We start from the raw sequence: 18,782 nt of genomic DNA on the forward strand, positions 1-18,782 counted from the left end.
TCCTCCAAGGAGACAGCCCCCCTAGGGATCACTTTGTCTTGATGTCACATACAGCCCATGGGTGAACAACCCCTGACACCCCAATACCAGCACCACTGACCTTCTTGTAGAGTTTTGCTGCCATCACAGCTCCTGCAAACGCCCCTGTAGGGGCCCGACTCCCTCTACGCTGCAGAATTCAATAATCCTCAGTCCACCGCAGCAATTGCCATCACCTCTACTCCTACCAATGCCTCCAGGCACACGCGCAGTCTCTCTTGAACCGCTGTGTCTGTGGCACTCCACTCATGTCATCCGCCCAGGGGTGGCTCCCAAGTTCCAATTAGTGCAAAGACCACCTACCGCAGCAACCAGTGTACGATTCCTGTGTCGTCCTCTTGAGCCCCAAAAGCACACCAGCGGTCCACAGTCAGAGCGGCCCAGCCTTCCCATAAAGGCAGAGTCAAGCCACATCAGGCGTTGTTCAAGTGAGCCGGCAAGCAGCGTTTCAATGTAGGCACCCTTTGTCCACCATGCGGCTGATCGCACTAAGCATGTTCCTCCACGGGCGCCCCTCAATGGCCCCCAGTCAGTGTACTTCCCCAGGTGCAGCCGATTTGCCATCGAATGGCCCGACGGGCCCCCCTCACTAGGGACAGGGTGACTGCCGGCCCTTCTTGCACGCATCATGGCCTTCTTTATTTGTATGCCTTGCCCCCAACAGGGGGGAGATCAGGCCATGTTCCACTCTGCTGCGAAGATTGCGGCCAATGTTCCGGAGACCAGTACCGAGGCAAAACTGTCCCCTGCAGGAGTCCACCCGAATGGAACCTGGGCGGCCGCCGTCCTCCAGGATCACCAAGGCCCACACCCAGTTCAAGTATACCTTACGAGGTCCTCGTGGGTGACTGCTTGGCCTGCAGGCCATCGATCAGCTGCTACCTGGTGTGCAACCGCCAAGTGTTGGCAGCGGGCCTCCTAGGGGCCGCCCGCCTCAGTCAGCACGCGGCGCAAACTGTCAGCTGCTCCTGCTCCGCGGTCAGTCCAGTACCGCTTTGTTCTCAGGCCTACTCCTCACCAAAAGCTCCAGCTCCTCTGACTCTCGCTGCCCAGGTCCCTTTGAGTCAGTCTCACCGTCAACCCCGCATGGAAACTGTCGACCACGTCAGGGAGTCCCTATTGCGGTCCACCGCAAACAGCAGACCATAGAGTGCTTTCCAATGCAGGGCCACCCAAAGTTCTATGGGCCATCAACAGCCTGCCGAATGCCGGCAGCACACCACTCTTGTCGCTCCATCGGCATCGCATGGCCCCACACAAGACCGCTGCATCCTTGCCGCTGTTCGCCCTCCGAGGCACCTGCCTCTTCCTCTTTTCGGTGCTCCGGGCCAGCAGCCTCCCACTCCGTTCAGTTCTCCAAGAACCACAGCATAATGCCAACAGTCATTTGGCAGCTCTGTTGCGACACCCTCGTTTGGCGCCTACAGCACTGAAGTTAGTGCTCACTGGGAGAATTCTCAGAAATGTGTTAATTCCTCTCTACCTTAGAGACCCCCAGCACGTTTGCTGGACTCTAGGACTTTTCATTTTTTACCTGGAGAGAGTGAGACCTTTTGTTCTACTCTCTCATGTATTTTTCTGTGATTTGAACACGGTTTCTTTTGGTTGTGGAGTCTGACAAACTTCATAGGCATCATCTTTTCACATTGTGGCACACAGCACCTTCCGTGCAGTTGCACAGGGAAGACTTTCTAGACCCAGCACACAATATCCTACAATAGGGTGCTGGATGGGTTACTTAGTATCCCCTTTGTCTAGTTTCTCATGTAACATTTTTATGTTACCCTTTCTACAATTAATGGCTGGTGGCAGTGGTTTACTTTTTACTACCATTGTGTGTTTTTACTGCGGTCTGCGTTCGCAGATGCAGTAAGGCACCCAAGGATGCCGATTTTGTCAAAATGGCCAGTCTTCTTTTTTTGCCATTTCTTGCTGAGAAGGTCCTTCTTTAGATTTACTCTGTGCGCCAAACCAGGTTTGGTCCCTTTGTTTGTTTGGTCTTTGGCAGTAAAAGCCCACCTATGGCTCCAGAGTGTCTGGCAGGGGCAGGAAGCGACAGAGGTGTCCGAAACTCCCTGTGCTCAATCCCCTTCGTTACAGGAATGCACCCAAAGGTGATTGGCCGGCTGGCTGTCCGGGAAGGACAGTCACCCTGCTGTGTGATTGACAGCTAGGCTGGAATGAATGGGAGAAACCTGCATAAAAAAGGCAAGGCTTTTTGGCTTGGAAAGCAGAGTCGAGCAATGGACGAAGTAATCCGAAGAACAACTTGGACGAAACGCCTGCGGCAACTCCTGGACCGTTGGTTTGCACGGTGAAGCCCTGTTGCTGTGCTGAAGCTCTGAATTCGCCCCGACTAGAGAAGTCCTGCAAGGACGACTTCTCCCCTTGAGTTGGTGGGACCAATCAACTCCAAAGTGAACTCGTGTGGACATTCTCTTGAAGCTGCCTGTACTTCCACTGCTGCTGGAACCGAAGTGCCAGGGAGACGAACACCAGATTGAGCATAGCTTTTAAGTCAGACACGAGCTCCAGGAAGATCCTCCGGACTCCCAGGAAGCAGGACTACCCAAGCCCGAGCCACCTCAACAGAGTGCTGAACCCCAGATGCGAGGAAAGTCCAAAGTAGTAGTCGAGAACCGCAGTGGTGCTTTTTGCTGAGACGCAAGGAGCTGAAACCGCGAAGTGCCGCTGAATTGAAGCTTGCCTTTTGCTGCTGCTGACCGTCCCATTGCAGTGCAGGAGTCCCCAGAAGTCCTCCCTCTTGCCCCCACGACTGAGGGCCAGGAACAACAGGATCTGCAGAGCTGCCAAAGGTACTGTAAAACTAAAGGGACTTACCTCTTGTTGTGTAGCCTTACTTGTTCTCAGTTGAGGCTTGTCTTGGCTGCTTCTGTAGAGTTGCTTGCATCTTCTACCCCTTACAAACCTACCAGCTTGTGGCCCTACATTGATACTACTTTTTCTACAAAGACTTGTAAAACATTGTGCAAGACTTTTACTTATCAAGAAGTGCTTCAGCTCACCAAGACTTTTGCCCAATTGACATTGGCTGGCCTGGCTCCCTGAATAACTCTTAACATTGACATTGTGCTTTACCTTTCCTTCCAGGAAGGGGTTAACTTACTTTGCATTGGGGGTTCAAAAGTACTTAGCGACTTCAGAATATTTGTGTGATCTCTTGATTTATTCTGTAACCCTATTCTTTGACACCAATCTCGGTATTGCTCCAAATGTACCACTGATATATTAATGTCCACAGTGTCCTAGCTATTTAAGTCACCTGAGGGTGTGGGAAGTGTCTGTGTGCCATCCCAAATGGGTACTTGCTGATTTGGAGAAACTAAGAGTGTGTATTTTGGAGTGTATGTGTGTGTTGCTGTTATATTGCCCCTTCTGAAGAAGGCTTATTCAAACTGACTGTTAAATAAATTAATAATAGTTTAATCAAGAAACCTTGAGTTTAAGTGTTTATTTGGATACTTGTCACTGTGAATCTCTGTGCAACCACCCTACTGCTCACATTGACCCCTCTGGCTGCTCAGCCACAATACTAACCTGTGTAGTACAGACTTATAACAAAAGGTTGGGTTTCTATTGCAAGGAGGCCATGATTGTGCAGTGCACCCATAGGGTCCTGCACCATATCTTGCCCCTAACACTCTGTCTCATATGTTCAGCTCCTCCGGACCCATTTGTGTTCTATGTCGGAGGCCATTTTGCGACACGCTCGTGCTGCTCCTTTCACGCTCTAGAAACACTCCGGAACCATCAAACCAGCCGAAACAGCAGCATTGAGCTCCACACACCTTCATACTGCAGACACATGCAACGGATTTAGGCAATGCACCGCCTAAGCAGGATCAATGGACGGATCCACTGCGGGAGGCCTTCCCAGGCACTCTCACGGCTCCACGCCAAGCCACGCACCATGAGAGATCAGCCTAGTTATGATTTCCTCCAAAAACACTGTTTTTGTTATTAATAAAAGTCTTTGCCAATCAACATACCGCCCTCGTGTCTGAGTCTTAGTCCTACACCCTCACACTACATTTCATTATTTTGTCAAACCCTTTTTTACCTTTTTGATAAATATCATTAAATAAATGACTTGTAAAATTCTGTTTGCACTACCGCACGTTTGGCCTGCTTTAAGTAATTGGGCCAATTAATTTGGCACAAAAGTTTGAATAATGAAATTAGCAAATATATTGCAGTACATAAGTAAGCAATAACTTTTTTTTTAAATAGACTCAACAGGAACCACCTCTGCGTTTTGTCACATTACCCACTTAAGCATTGTGTATGGGTTATTTCTCTTATGTTTATACAAATACTGTGGCATAAACCTGGCTATTAAGACAGTTAACAGCGTAAATGAAGGACCGGACATCTCTATTCTAAATACTTCCATGTGCTGTAAAAAGTGGACCAACAAAGCCAGCAAGTTTAACCGTAAATAACTAGTGACTGTGTAGCCCCACAAATGATGAAGAGTTTACCTCTGTGCAGGTGAGACTTGTGCATGCCACTTCTGAATGGTGAATAAACCCAGTGTCCTCTCGTGGGGGGCAGATGCTCTTCCTTCCTGGGGTGCCTGTTGCTCTGGCTAACTCCTTTCCTGCATGGCGAGGGCATGGATGGATATTGCAGACCCACCCCCGAGTCTTTTGTACTCTGAGAACTGTGACTTGAAGCCTAAAAGAAAGTAGCACCAAATAAATATTTGTTAATTTTCTATAAACATCAAATGACGAGGGTCTCTTCTCTAGTGGCACCTTTAGCATGTCAGAGCTTTTGGCTCTTCATGCTTTTAGTTTATCCCTCAAGATATAAATCTAAGTGAGTTATGATGAATCAAATAAAAGTCAATGTGGCAACTGGCGGGCTTTCTTCCTAGACTATGTTCTCAATCCCAGTGCAGTACAAACAGTAGAATAATGTTAAGAGCGCAATTCTAATCCACTTTCGTATACAAACAAAAATTACTAAAACTGAATACAGAATGCTCTCCTTTCCCACTAATTATTTTAAATGAGTAAACTTACAATTCCAATAGAGCATTGAATTCAATACCAAATCTCTAAAATGGCATCATGGGGAAAATAAATTCCCTGATGTGTATAATTAATGTTTAGGTGTATAATTAATGTTTAGTACAAAGGTGTATTTCAGGGCCACGTAATGAGGAATTATTTCATGAAAAAGAAAAAGTGACAGCTAGGTTTCATATCTGAATACAATAACTATATTTTAACTCTGTGTCAAGAATCCCCACTGAGCAGCCTCACCCAGAGGCCCAAACGTGTTACTTAATTGTGTTTTTTAATTGACCATCCCATTAAGACACCAAATAAGGGGAGAAAACAATAGCTTTCTTCGCAACCATTATCGATAGCCCCCTCTCACTCCATCACACGCCCAATAAGGATCTCAGCCTCCAAGATTTATAAAAAGGCTTTAGGAAGTTCAGAACAAAATTATAAGTTACTCACTGTAGTGACTAGACCCTTTCCTCCATACTGCATGGGCGTCCCTTCCAAAAGACGGGAGACGGAACCTTTTTCGCCAGAAAAAAAACTCCTTCCCCTTTAAATTTAGTGGCGCGCAGGGGTGCGGCCCTGGGTGCATGCGCTGCCCTGATTCCGCCCTCCGGCACCACACCATAGTCCCCATAGACGTGTCGACAATAGAACAACATTGCCTAATGACACCAGTTTTATTAGGGGGGAGGTTGGTGGGACGTATGGAGGAAAGGGGTATAACGTTAGTCACTACGGTGAGTAACTTATAATTACTCTTACGTCCCTTCCCCTTTCCTCCATACTGCATGGGCGATTACAACTGAGTGTGGCCCCAGGGTTGAGAGGAAACCCTCCTTAAGCAACCAGGTTTCTAAGAACCACCTGTCTGAAAGCCACATCTGATCTAGCACCGACATCCAAACAGTTGTGCTTGCAGAAAGCCGAAGGGGTGGCCCTTGTGGCCACCCTGCTTATGACTTGCCAGGGGACATGCTGCTGGAAAGCAATGGCCGTTAGCTTGGCTCTGACCGTGTGGGCATGCATGTTGGTCGGCAGTGGCTTATGCTGTCCCTCATAAGCTTCTTTGATGGCCGAGACCATCCAACGGGCTATGGAGGCCTTAGAGGCCTGATACCCCGGTCCTGATCCGTCGAAGGTGACAAAAAGTGTGTCTGACATCTGTGAAGCCCTTGGTCCAGTCCAAGGAGAATTTTAGGGCAAGCCTGACATCAAGGCAGTGCAGAACTCACTGTGCTTCGTCCTTGGGCTCGGCAAAAACCATAGGTAGCACTATTTCCTCGTTCAGATCGAATGCGGAAGGCACCTTGGGCAAGAATGCTGGGTGTGTCCGCAGGACTACTTTATCCCTGTGAAACGTAGTATATAGCTTTGAGGCAACCAACACCTGGATTTCGCTGATTCTGCGAAATGAGGCCGACTAGCAAGGCCGTCTTAATGGTGACCAGCCTGATGTATGCGGACGCCATTGGTTCAAATGGTTTGTGCACCAGGGTACCCTGAAATATGTTGAGGTACCGCACGGGGTGGGGCATCTTGATGGGCGGGTAGAGCCTGGCGAGTCCTGTCACATGTTTCCTGACAATCAGGTTGGAAGAGGAAAAGATCTCCTCTGAGTTTCTGTAAACGCCAATGGCTGCCAAGTAAGTGCAGCAAGTGTCCACCTGCACGCCTGAATGGGCAAAGTGTGCCGAGAAGGAGAGCACGTCGTTGAAGGTACATGCAAGGGGGTTGATACCTTTAGAGAGTCTGCCCAGTGGCAGAACCTGGTCCACTTGCGCTTATATTAGGCCCTGGTAGATCTGCTCCTGGCACCCTGGATGATGTCTAGATTAGCATGGGAGAGGCTGAGGTGACCTAGCGTTACTGAACCATGCTGTGTGGGCTAGGTTCTGTGGCGCAGGGTGGATGACCCTGCCCCACTGTTGCGCCAGAAGATGTGCTGGGACCGTCGGGAGGCGAATGGGCATCCTCTCCGAGAGGCTGAACAGCTCCGAGAACCATGGCCTGGCCGGACACCCCGGTGCTATTAGAATGATGGTGAGGTGGCGAGATTCCTTGATCTTGCATATCACCCTGTGCATCAGTGGAGTGGGCGGGTAGGCGTATGCAGTCATTCCATCCCACTGAATCTGGAATGCATCGCCCAGGGAGTCAGGGAAGCGAACAGTAGGAACTTCCTGTTGTCAGATGAGGCAAAGAGGTCCACCTGGGGGTGCCCCCATTTGTAGAAGATGTCCTGCAGTACTAGGTTGTTCAACTGCCACTCGTATTTGTCCGCCCCCACTCTGCTGTGCCGGTCTGCCTCCACGATGGATTCCCCCAGCAGGTGGACAGCTGTGAGGTAGATGTTGTTCTCCAGGGCCCATTCCCACATGCTGACTGCGAGCCTGCACAGTGGGGGCCGGGGGGACTCTGGTACCTCTCTGCTTGTTGACGTAGAACATGCTGGTCGAGTTGTCTGTCTGAATGAGGACGACCTTGCCCTCGATAACCGGAAGGAAGGCTCTGAGCGTCAGCCAGATCACCTTCAGTTCCAGCCAATTGATGTGGATTCCTGCTCTTGCCATATCCAGGTGCCATGACGCAGTGGTTGTCGAGGGTAATGGTGACCTGCGGGGTAGGTTGCAATCCCTGTACCACCATGTGAGGTCCGGGTGAAGTGACGGAGGAACGTTGATCATCTCCAACTGAGAGCCTCGCTCTTGGTTCCAAGAGGCTGCAAAGTGCAACTGTATCTTCCTCATCCAGAGTCTCGTCTGTGGGACGGCCAAGAGGACTACTGCGATGAGACCCAATATGTGTTGGTACCATCAGGCCGAGGTCACCTCTCTGATGAGGAAGTGCCTAGTGGCCCTCTTGAGGACCGTGCTCTTGTCCTCAGAGGGGAAAAACTCTCTCGGAGCACGTGTCCCAAATGAGACCCAAGAAGGTCAGTCTCTGCGTGAGCTGCAGCTGTGACTTCTTGAGGTTGAGTGAAAAACTCAGATTGTGAAATGTGATCATAAGAGCATGGGAGGTATGGTGCACTGCTTCCGGACAGGTTGCCCTGACGAGCCGGTCGTCGAGGTACGGGTAGATGTGGTGGCCCTGCGACCGGAGGAGGGCCACCACAGTGTTCTTCAGCCTGGTAACGACCCTGGGGGCCGAGTTGAGGCCGAAAGGAATCACCTTGTACTGAAAATGGTAGCCCATAATCCTGAATCATAGAAAAGAATGATGAGGCTGCCAGATCGGGACGTGTAGGTACGCGTCCTTCAGGTCCAGGGAGCACATCCAGTCTCCCTTGCACAATGTCTCCACTATCAAAGCTGGCGTAACCATCTTGAATTTTTGTAGAGGTAGCGAGAGGTTGAGGGTGGAAAGGTCCAGCACAAGTCTTAGGCCCGCCTGGTTCTTCTTCTGAATGGTGAAAATCCTCAAGTAAAAGCCCAAGCCTCGCTGGGAGGCTGGGACTTCCTCCACTGCCTGGCTCTGAAGGAGCGACCGGATCTCCGCCAAAAGCGTTGTTGTCCCAAACTGTGGGAGTGGAGGGGAAGGAGGAGGAGAGGCTGGGATAGGGAGGCGGTAGCCCGTGGAGACTACCGAGAGGATCCAGGGGTCCGTGAAATTCTGGCACCAGAAATGTGCATGGAGAGCAAGCCTGCGCCCCCACTGGAGACACGTGGACCCGGAGGGGCGTTCCATGCTTCTTTCCTTCTGAGGCTGTTGCGGAGGAGGAGGACCGGAAAAAGCCCTTACTCCCCTCGCCCCCTTTTTGTTGTTTGCGCTGATGTTGAGCCAGGCTGCCTGGGCCTCTGCCCTTGGAAGCCGCAGAACCCTCCGTATGTACGCCCCTTGTCGGAGTGCTGCTGTGACTGGCTGTATGTTTTGGGTGTGGTCTTTGTCAAGATGGATAAAGACTTGGCCGTTTGTGAGCTGTTTTTCTTTTTGTCCAGCTCCTCATCCGTTGTGGAGTGGAAGAGGTCACCTCCTTCGAACGGAATATCCAAGATGCGATACTGGACATCCGGGTTGAATTTCGTAGCACAGAGCCAGGCCGCTCTTCTCATGTCGGTGGCAATGCAGATGGCACGACCAGAGGTGTCAATGGGGGTCACAGTGGACTCCATGATGTCCTGCGCCACCATCTTGGCCTCTGCCAATCCTGCCTTGAATCGTGATTGGCTCTGCGCCGGAAGCTCTGGGAGGAAATCCGCTATTTCCCGCCAGAGCCTCTGGTTAATGGCTGCCAGCATGGCATTCCGCGTTGACTTGATGAAGGTGCAAGAATGCGTTGAAACACAGCTTCTTCCTGTACGCCTCCAAGATCTTCTCCTCCTTGCCTAGCAGCGCCGCAGAGGAGGAGGCTGAGGACGACTGAGGCTTGGTGTATAGTGATGCTGCAGCGATCACTGAGAAGTGTGGTTGAGGATGGGCTGATAGCAAGAGTGTATCCCCATCCATCTGCCTGTACTTGGAGTCCAGGCGCTTGCTCACCGGTTGGACTGAGTGGGGCTTGAGCCAGCCCTTCTTGGCTAAGGCAACTATATCTTTCTGCATAGGGATCCCCATTCTAGTCGCATGACGTAGCGTGAGGACTTCTGCGAGGACCCCCTCTGCTGGTTGCTCGACCTCAGGTTGAGGAAGGCCCAAGTACTCTGCCAGCCCTGCCAGACAGTTGTGGAAGGCTTTGGCCGGAGAAGGCGCGTCAGGGCCCTCCTCCTCATCTGTGTCTGCCTGCGGGTCCGGCTGGTCAGGGACCGGAGGAGGGGAGTTGGGAGCCGGGGGCAGTGGTGTGGGGACCAAGGCCGGAGGCTGTGTTAGGAAAAGTTTGTATGCAGTACCCTTTGGGACCACTACACACAACTAGGACTACACGTGTAAGCAAAACAAACCTTTTGTATAAGTCTGTACTACACAGTTTTCTGGTAGTGTTGCTGAGCAGCCAGGCTTATCTCAAGAGGGGAATGTGAGCTGTAATGATGTTACACAGAGGTCTACAATCACAAGTATTCAAATAGACTCTTATACTCAAGGTTTGTTGGTAAAAGACTTATTTCAGTCAGTTATAAAACATTCACTAGAAGGAGGCAATCTATATCACACAAAAATATACTTCAGTACTTTACACTATCAGGTTCTGAGGCATTTAAACTACTTTGAAGGAGGAGCAAAATGGCATTCAGAGTATTTGAATTAGGAGCAAAAAGGCATAGGTTAATAAAACGAATATTACAGTTACTCTTAAACAGTGAAAATAGTTTGCCAGAGGAGTTAATTCAAAGCAATAGGCTAGGCCAAAGTCAATGGGCTAAAGTTTTGTAGAGAGTAGGCAGTTCTTCAATTCCGGTAGCTGTAGTCAAGTACACAAACTGGTGTCCTTCTCCCTGGCTATTCGGTTTCCTCCAACACTCTGAGGAAAATACAAACAGCTCTGAGAATGGTATCCGGGTGGCTTACGAATTGATTGGTCCCACCAACTCAAAACGGAGAAGTCGTCCTTGCAGGGCTTCTCTGTCGAGATGAACTTGGCAATTCGGACTTGCAGCAGTGCTTCACCGGGCAAACCAATGGACCAGGAGTTGCAACAACCGTCCTCTTCCAGCTCGTCTTTGGTTCTTTTGTTCTAGTGGTCGACTCTGCCTTCCAAGCCAAGAGACTCGCCTTTTATCCAGTTTCCTCCCATTCATTCCAGCCTAGGTGCCACTCACCTAGCAGGGTGGCTGTCCTTGCCGGACAGTCAGACAGCCAATCACGCCAGAGTGCATTTGGGTCTCCTTGGAGACTAAGCACAGGGAGTTTCGGGCACCTCCCTCACTTCCTGCCCACCCCAGATACTCGGGCGCCAGAGTCGGTTATCAGTCCTGAAGCCCGCCAAAGGCGTAGGAACAAAGGGATCAAACCTGGTTTGGCGTGCAGAGACAAACTCTAGAAGGACCTTTCCAAACAGAAATGGCGAAAAAAGAAGACCAGGACGTGTTTAAACAAAGAGGGCTCAGACGCCATCTTGAAAAACATGGCTCCGGGGGGGCGCTGTTGCGCCGAAACAAGATGGCCGCCTGATCGCCGCACTCCGGACTGGGAGAACGGAAAAAAACCTAAAAGGTGCTCTGATACTCTGCGTTATTACAACATACCGGCGGTACCTGTGGATGAACCACCAACCAACCTCTCCGCCGATTCCTGGACCCGGGCTCCCCCCTGGGGCTGAGCTCTGTCTCTCCGCTCGGACCGGGGCTGTGGTGCCCTCTTCGAACCGCGCTGCGGCTCCAGGACCTGCAGCTCTCCCTGCTACCAGAGAGCGCGGCGCTGCGGGCCGCTGCGGGGGAGGGGCGCTGTGGACCTCCCAGGCGATGCGGGCTTCCGAGGACGGCGAATTCACCCGGCGTCTCTCGGACTCGGGCTCCTGCTCTCCCGCCCATCACTGAGGACCTCACCTTGGCGAGCCACCACCCCAGCTGCTCTACCCCATACGGACCTGGGCTCCGGAGCTCCCCGCCTCCTGGTCTCGCGCGGCGGGGACCCCGATACTGGTTTCTCCTCCGTGTGCCCTGCTTCCCGCTTCACTGCTGTTGACCTCACCTGGGCTCACCCTTGGCCAGAGCTCCACTGACTTCACGGCCACTGCAGCCTGCCAACTTCGCGGGGGCCCGCCCACCTCCGGCTCACACGCGGCGGGGAGCGGAGGCACCGCCACTCCCCCCCCCCTACATGGAATACGGAACGCTGCTCACTGCGAGGTAGGGGGTGCGGGGGGTGGCCTTTCTGGCCCCGCCGCCCACTGTGCCATCCGCGCCAGCCCTCCCGCTTCTCCTGGAAGTTGGACACGTCCTGGACACATACTGCGGCCTACTACATCCAGCTCCACACCCCGCACTCTTGCAGCCCGGGGGCGGCGTGACTAACTTACTGGACCTCGGAGTCCCCCCCCGCCTCCTGATCTCGCTCGGCAGGGAGCGGAGCCGTCACTACAGGTCCCCCGGCTCACTGGCCTGCTTTTTCCTCTGGTCTCCCCATCCTGCGGAACATTGAACTCTCCTCGCGGCGAGGTGGGGGGCACGGGGGGGTTCGTCCCACTGGCCCCGTTGTGTCTGTGCTGCCCACTTCGCTCACTATGGGCCCGCCGCGTCCCTACTTGGCTCGACATTGAGCCCCCCTATGCTTGGGACACCCCCTGGGATTGCTCTCTTCCCCCCCGCGTGCACCGTGGGGGAGCGTACTGCAACCGGGAGCCCGCACCGTACTACCATTCCCCCCCCTCCTTTCTTCTGCCACCTGCTGACTGTCCTGGTGCGGCCCCGACCATATACACTCACCTACACGCGGCAGTGTCCCTGGGCTGCGCAGATAGCCATCATAGTGTATATCCTGGTTCGTAGGACCTACACTTGCAACTGGCCTGTACTATTGTTGGTTGCCCTCCCGCCGCTGCTGGTGCATTGCCTGCTTGCCTCCCCACCTTGTAGCGTGACACTCAACCCGCACCGCGGGAGCTCTGTTCTGCTCTCCCTCCACCTCTTCGCAGTGAACCCCCGGCTATAAGCTCCGCGCGACTGTTTCGCCGCTCCCCATCTATAGCACTCCCGGCTTGTAGCTCTGCGTCCCACCATGACTAAGGGAGCCGGCTCCAACAGGAAGCAAAGTTCACTAAACATGTTCGCCAGGACCCCCTCTAAGTCGCCTTCCGATCCCCCGGAGGAACCTCCGTCCGCCACTGCACCCTCCACCTCTGACGACTCGCAGAAAATGCTAGAGTACATACGAGAGGGCTTTACCACACTCCATACTAATTTAGACGATATGAATGGAACCATCTCGTCTATTAAGGCCCATATCGAGAGGACGGACAGCAGGGTCGCTGAGGTCGAGACAAGGGTGGGCACCGCTGAAGATGACTTAATTTCCTTGCGCACCGCTGTAGCCACCTTGACCAGCCGGGTCTCTGCGGTCGAAAGGAAAAATGACGACCTGGAATCCCGCTCCAGGAGGAACAACCTCCGCATTGTAGGTATACCGGAGGACAACATTCATGAGCCTATGGAGGAATTTGTTGAACGCACCCTACTGTCGCTCTTAGACAACCCCAAGCTGTCAACACAATTTGCAGTGGAGAGAGCCCACCGATCCCTAACTCCCAAACCCAGGCCGGGTGCTCCGCCCCGTCCCATCATAGCCAGGATCCTCAACTTCCGCGATCGTGACTCCCTACTCCGGGCGGCCAGAGCCAGGGGGGAGCTGCACCTGGGGGCGGCTAGAATTCACTTGTATCCGGACTACTCTGTAGCTATTCAACAAGAGCGTAAAACCTTCCTCGCGGTAAAAAAAAGACTTCGAGACTTGGGAGTCAGGTACTCCATGCTTTTCCCCGCCAAACTGAGGATCGAACACTCCAATCAAACGTATTTCTTCACCATCCCGGAAGAGGCTTCGAAATTTATTGATGAACACATACCTAGCTGACTTAAGCAAAGTTAACAAGTCTCACATGCTCTATCACCTATTATCACTTTTGTGCCATGGGACCGGGCCGCCATGGCGCTCCTTCCCTTACTGTGGGGTTGCTTCTGCTCCCCTTCATCTTTCCGTGTAGGCAATGTTCGTTACCATGCTGTTGAACTCTCGGCCTAGACATATCCTACCTCTCCTGGCCCATCCACCTCTGTGCCATGCTTCCTGCACCCCGATCCTTCACCAACCATGATCTTTTACATGCTCCCCCTTTCCGTTACAACGGACCACATGGTCCCATCCTGTTTCACTGCGGGCCCTGGCTTATGGTTTGGGTACCGTGACGTCCTGCATCCGCTCTGTGTTACCCACCTTTACTTATCACTTAACATAAACCTCCTGCCGCTCTCCCCAGTCCGGCAGCCATTGGCCGGTTGCTAACAGTCCCCCAGGCGCTGATGCCTAAAAGTTCACGATTGTTTTGGTTTCGTTCGGGTTTCATCCCTCTGATTGGGGGGTGGTGTGGGTGGGGGGTTGGAAGGGAACGTTCTGGTTTAAAAATGTCTTGACAGCCTCCAGGGGCCCCGCAGACACCGTACCCAAGCAATCCACATATACAGTCCACCATCTGCATACACCTAAGGCACACAATTTTTACGACTCGGGTATCCACCCTTGCTTATTCCACCGCCATTCATATGACAATGGCTGATACGTCCTTGTCTTTTATGAGCTGGAATGTCAGGGGGTTAGGCAATCATAGGAAGATGCGGCAGATCCAGCTCCACGCCGAACGCCACGGAGTGAAGATCCTTTGCCTACAGGAAACCCATGCTCGCTCAGAGCAATGTGAGCGATTCGCCAGACAATGGGGCTCCCAGAGATACTATACTAACTATTCTACTCAGAGTCGAGGCACCCTTACCCTAATACATAGCAGCCTCAAGTTCACCTGTCATCAATCCCACATAGACCCACTCGGTAGATTTGTGCTCATCACTGGCGCACTGCAGCACCAGGAGGTAATCATCCTCAATATATACGGTCCCAACGTTGACGACCCCGACTTTTACCACCACCTAGTCACGTTACTTGAGAGCTATCCCCTGATCCCCATCATATGGGGCGGGGATTTCAACACTATATTAGACGTCACCTTGGATAGGGCCGGTTCTCGCCCTCGTCAACTGTCTGGAGCGGCCTACTCGATCTTGACTTCACTCCCCCGCTTGGCACTGGTGGACGCTTGGCGCTTAATGCACCCTGATGACCGTACCTACTCCTTTTATTCCTCAGTACACGATTCCCATTCCAGAATAGACAGATGGCTGGTCACAGACTCACTGATTAGATGCGTGACTAGCTTAGCCATCCTCCCCAGGACACTCTCGGACCACTCACCATATTAATTTCCATAAATTGGGGACCTGACGCCAACAAACCAAGGCTGTGGAGGTTGAGCCCTCACGCGCTTCTTGACCAGGTCTTTGCCTCCGAGCTTGAATCCTCAATTGAGGAATATTTCGAGATTAATCTAAATTCTGTCTCTACGCATGCCGTGCTATGGGAAGCCTTCAAGGCACACACGAGGGGAGTCGCCATCTCTAAGAGCAGTGGCATCCTCAAAACCATCCGTACCGACATCGCCACCAGCGAATCGGCTCTATCTGCCTATGAAGCGCAGTACGCAGTAGATCACTCCCCGGCCACCTTGGCAGATCTGGGCACTGAGCTCGACAGGTTCCGTGGCCTTGCTGAACGCGAGGTTAAGTTCCTGGACTCCCCTCGTTTGACTAGGAAATACGGCGAGGGTGAACGCCCCGGCAGAATGTTGGCTAGACTTCTACGCCGCGAACTTGGTGCCCCCAGCATTCCAGCCATAGCTAGATCGGATGGTACACTCGCCACCTCCCCTCAAGACATCAACTCTGAGTTTTTCGCATTCTATTCGTCTTTATACTCGGAGGTCAACACCTCCCAAACAACCGAAATCAACTCCTACTTAGAGAACCTCCCACTATCTGTCCTATCGGCGGAAACTAATGCCTCCCTCGAGCGGCCCTTTACCCTAGAAGAAATTGTTGAGGCCATCGAGTCACTGGCGGCGGGGAAGGCCCCTGGCCCCGACGGGCTCCCGATGGACTTTTACAAATTATACAAAGCCCAACTTGCGCCGCATCTGCTGGCCTTGTGGATCGAGTCGTGTGAATTGGGCATACTCCCTCCATCTCTCCGTGAGGCACTCATCACGGTGCTCCTCAAGCCTGGTAAAGCCCCCACGCAGTGCGGCTCCTATAGACCCCTCTCCCTGATTAATAGCGATATTAAAATATTTGCCAAAATCCTTGCCAACCGCTTAGGCCCATATATGTCCCACATTGTTCATCCAGACCATGCTGGCTTCGTCCCGGGTAGGTCCACCTCCCTAAACTTAAGGAGACTCTTTAATATCCTCAACAGAATCGACCCGACCACACATGCAGTGGCGGCCACTTTAGACATGCATAAGGCATTTGATTCAGTCTCCTGGAAATACCTGTGGTGCGTCCTCGAGAAATGTAAATTCGGCCCCAACTTTCGTGCCTGGGTAAAGCTCCTTTACACTGCTCCGTCAGCTAAGGTTCGTACAGAAGACAGATGCTCTTCCCCCTTTCAGATATTTAGAGGAACACGTCAGGGATGCCCCTTCTCTCCGCTCATTTTCGCAATCGCGATGGAACCTTTCGCTGACATGCTCCGGCAGTCACACTCACACAGAGGGCTGCGCACATCTGGCCAGACCGACATAGTCTCCCTTTATGCTGACGATACCCTATTGTTTGTTCGATCCCCTGAGATCAATCTCTTACCGATACTGATAGATGTGGCTCGATTTGGGGACATGTCAGGCTTAATAGTCAATTGCTCCAAGTCTGCATTATTCCCGCTCACGGACTCGACCCTACCCCCTCAGGATTTGCATGGGTTCACCTGGGCGTCTTCTAGCTTCACCTATCTAGGAGTGGTGGTCTCCAGGCACACGTCACAGCAACGAAACGACAATTATCACACTTATTTGACCAAGCTTGAAACTAAAACCTCAAGCTGGACTAGGCTTCCCCTTTCACTGGCGGGCAGAATAGGCATACTCAAAATGATTGTATTACCTCAATTATTGTATCGCTTTACCAACCTTCCCCTGTGGCCTGGGAATACCTTTTTTCAAACTCTCCGCACCATATGCAACACATTCCTTTGGCATTCGGGGGCCGTTCGGCTCAAATTGGGTACACTGACTGCCCCCAAAGAGTTGGGTGGCTTTAGTGCACCCGACTTCATCAGATACTGGGTGGTTGCCCAATCACAGTTTGCTGCATTCTGGTTCAACACTACTGATCCCCCCCCTCATGTCCGCCTCGAGAAGCTGGCTGTCTGTGACCGAGTGATTGGGTCCCTGGTCCTCTGCCCAATCTCCCCCCCCTTAGACTCTGTGAACCCGGTGGCTTGTACGTCCCTGGCGTTGACTAAACTCTGGTCCATGGTTGGCTCACCCCGTCCTTTTCACGGGGACCTGCCCCTGTGGAACTTCCTTCCCGATGTTCCACACATCCCACTTACGGTAGTCACCTGCTGGGCCACCGCTGGCTTCCTGACTCTACGAGATGTATTTGAACAGGGAAACTTCATAGAATGGTCAGACCTCCCTCCTCCACTCAGGCGTCGACCCTCTGTATGGCTGCAGTACTCTTCACTTCGAGCACATCTCAAGTCCACCTATCCGGACTTCCCCGCCTTGCCCACCGATGAACCTATAGTGGAGGAGCTCTGTTCATATCTCTCCTTCAGGGGTAAGGTGTCGCGGCTCTACTCCTTGCTTCAGGCCAGAGCGGCCCCCCACTTTACCGAGCTCAGACGCAGATGGGGGGAGGACCTTGGTGTCGAAATCACTGATGAGAGGTGGGCTCGGATGTGCGCCCGGACTCATGAGGTCTCCTACAACACTACATTTAAGCTCATCCAGTTCAAAGTCTTACACAGGTATCATCACACACCCGTGAGACTTCACCGCATGTTTCACACTAACCCGCCTACCTGTCCTAGATGCGGCGCAGATCAGGCCTCCTATATACACATGCTGTGGCTATGCCCCCATCTGTCCCAATTCTGGCTAGACATCTGCTCTACATTATCAGATATTCTAGATCACCCAATCACCCCCACTCCACTGCATTGTTTATTCCACGACTTCCCACAGCTCTCCCGTGATGCTAAGAAATTGGCAGGCCTCAGCATGCTATTGGCAGTTCGCTGTATATTACTCTGCTGGCTTCGCCCCAGAGGGCCCACCTACACCCAGTGGCTCAGATCGGTCACATGGGCTCATGACACTGAGCATTCCTGGAGTGCTATACAACACCCCCACTCTAGACCAAGAGACATCTGGCCGAAATTCCGTGACTATATTGCTGCCATGACTTCACCCCCCACATCTTCTTCTACATCCCCAGATGTTTCCCCCTAAATACCATACTACCCCGGGGCATGTATATTATCCTCTGAGTGTTGCCGATTATTGCCATATTACATTCATGTAATTGTATATGTTCTTTTCTTATACTGTCTGTAAATTATGCTGGTGCCTTGTGGTCTGCCTCTGGACCTTGTTTGTGCTGTCAAGTCAATAAAAAGAGTTTTAAAAAAAGAAAAACATGGCTCCCGCGATTTAACGCTACCGCTGTTCGCGGTCAGGGAAAATCATTGTAGTTCGTTGTAAAACCACTGCCACCAGCCATTTCGAGAGGGAAGGGTAGCATTTGACTGCTACATGAGTTTCTAGACATAGGGGATACTAAGTAACCCTCCAGCACTCTATTGTAAGATAGGGTGTGCTGGGTCTAGGAATTTGAAAAGACTAGTAAAGTCAATTTCACTTTACTTTCTCTGGGAAACAGTAGTTTATCCCAGAGAAGGTATCTAAACCTTGAGACAGCCTAAAAGGCTTCCCTGTGTCACTGCACTGAAGGTGCTGTGCGACACAAATGAAAAGATGATGCCTATGGAGTTATCTAAAATTCAATAACAAAGAACACAAGAGTAAAACACATCTAAAATACATGCGAGAGTGGGGAAAAAAGGCTCACACTCTCTCCAGGTAAAACAAAATCAAGTCCTCAAAATCCAGAAAAGTTGCTGGGGGTCTCTAAGGTGAAGGGAATTAGCACATTTATGAGAATTCTCCCTAACAGGCTGGGGCGGAGGCTGTTGCGGAACCGAATGGACATGAGGCTGAAC

General features: G+C 52.0%; 1 protein-coding gene across 4 annotated transcripts in view; it reads right to left on the reverse strand.

Moving 5' to 3' along the window:
• The window catches only part of CNTRL (centriolin), a 1,220,196-nt gene that overhangs the window by 569,910 nt on the left and 631,504 nt on the right, over nucleotides 1–18,782 (reverse strand). For all 4 annotated transcript variants that reach the window (XM_069609523.1, XM_069609522.1, XM_069609524.1 and 1 more), the window contains one exon: nucleotides 4,542–4,737. In XM_069609523.1, coding sequence (XP_069465624.1) covers nucleotides 4,542–4,737 — 196 coding nt within the window. The remainder of the gene's footprint in view (nucleotides 1–4,541; nucleotides 4,738–18,782) is intronic.

Source organism: Ambystoma mexicanum, chromosome 8 (genome assembly GCF_040938575.1).
Source record: "Ambystoma mexicanum isolate Mex_15411 chromosome 8, UKY_AmexF1_1, whole genome shotgun sequence".
Taxonomy (NCBI): domain Eukaryota; kingdom Metazoa; phylum Chordata; class Amphibia; order Caudata; family Ambystomatidae; genus Ambystoma; species Ambystoma mexicanum.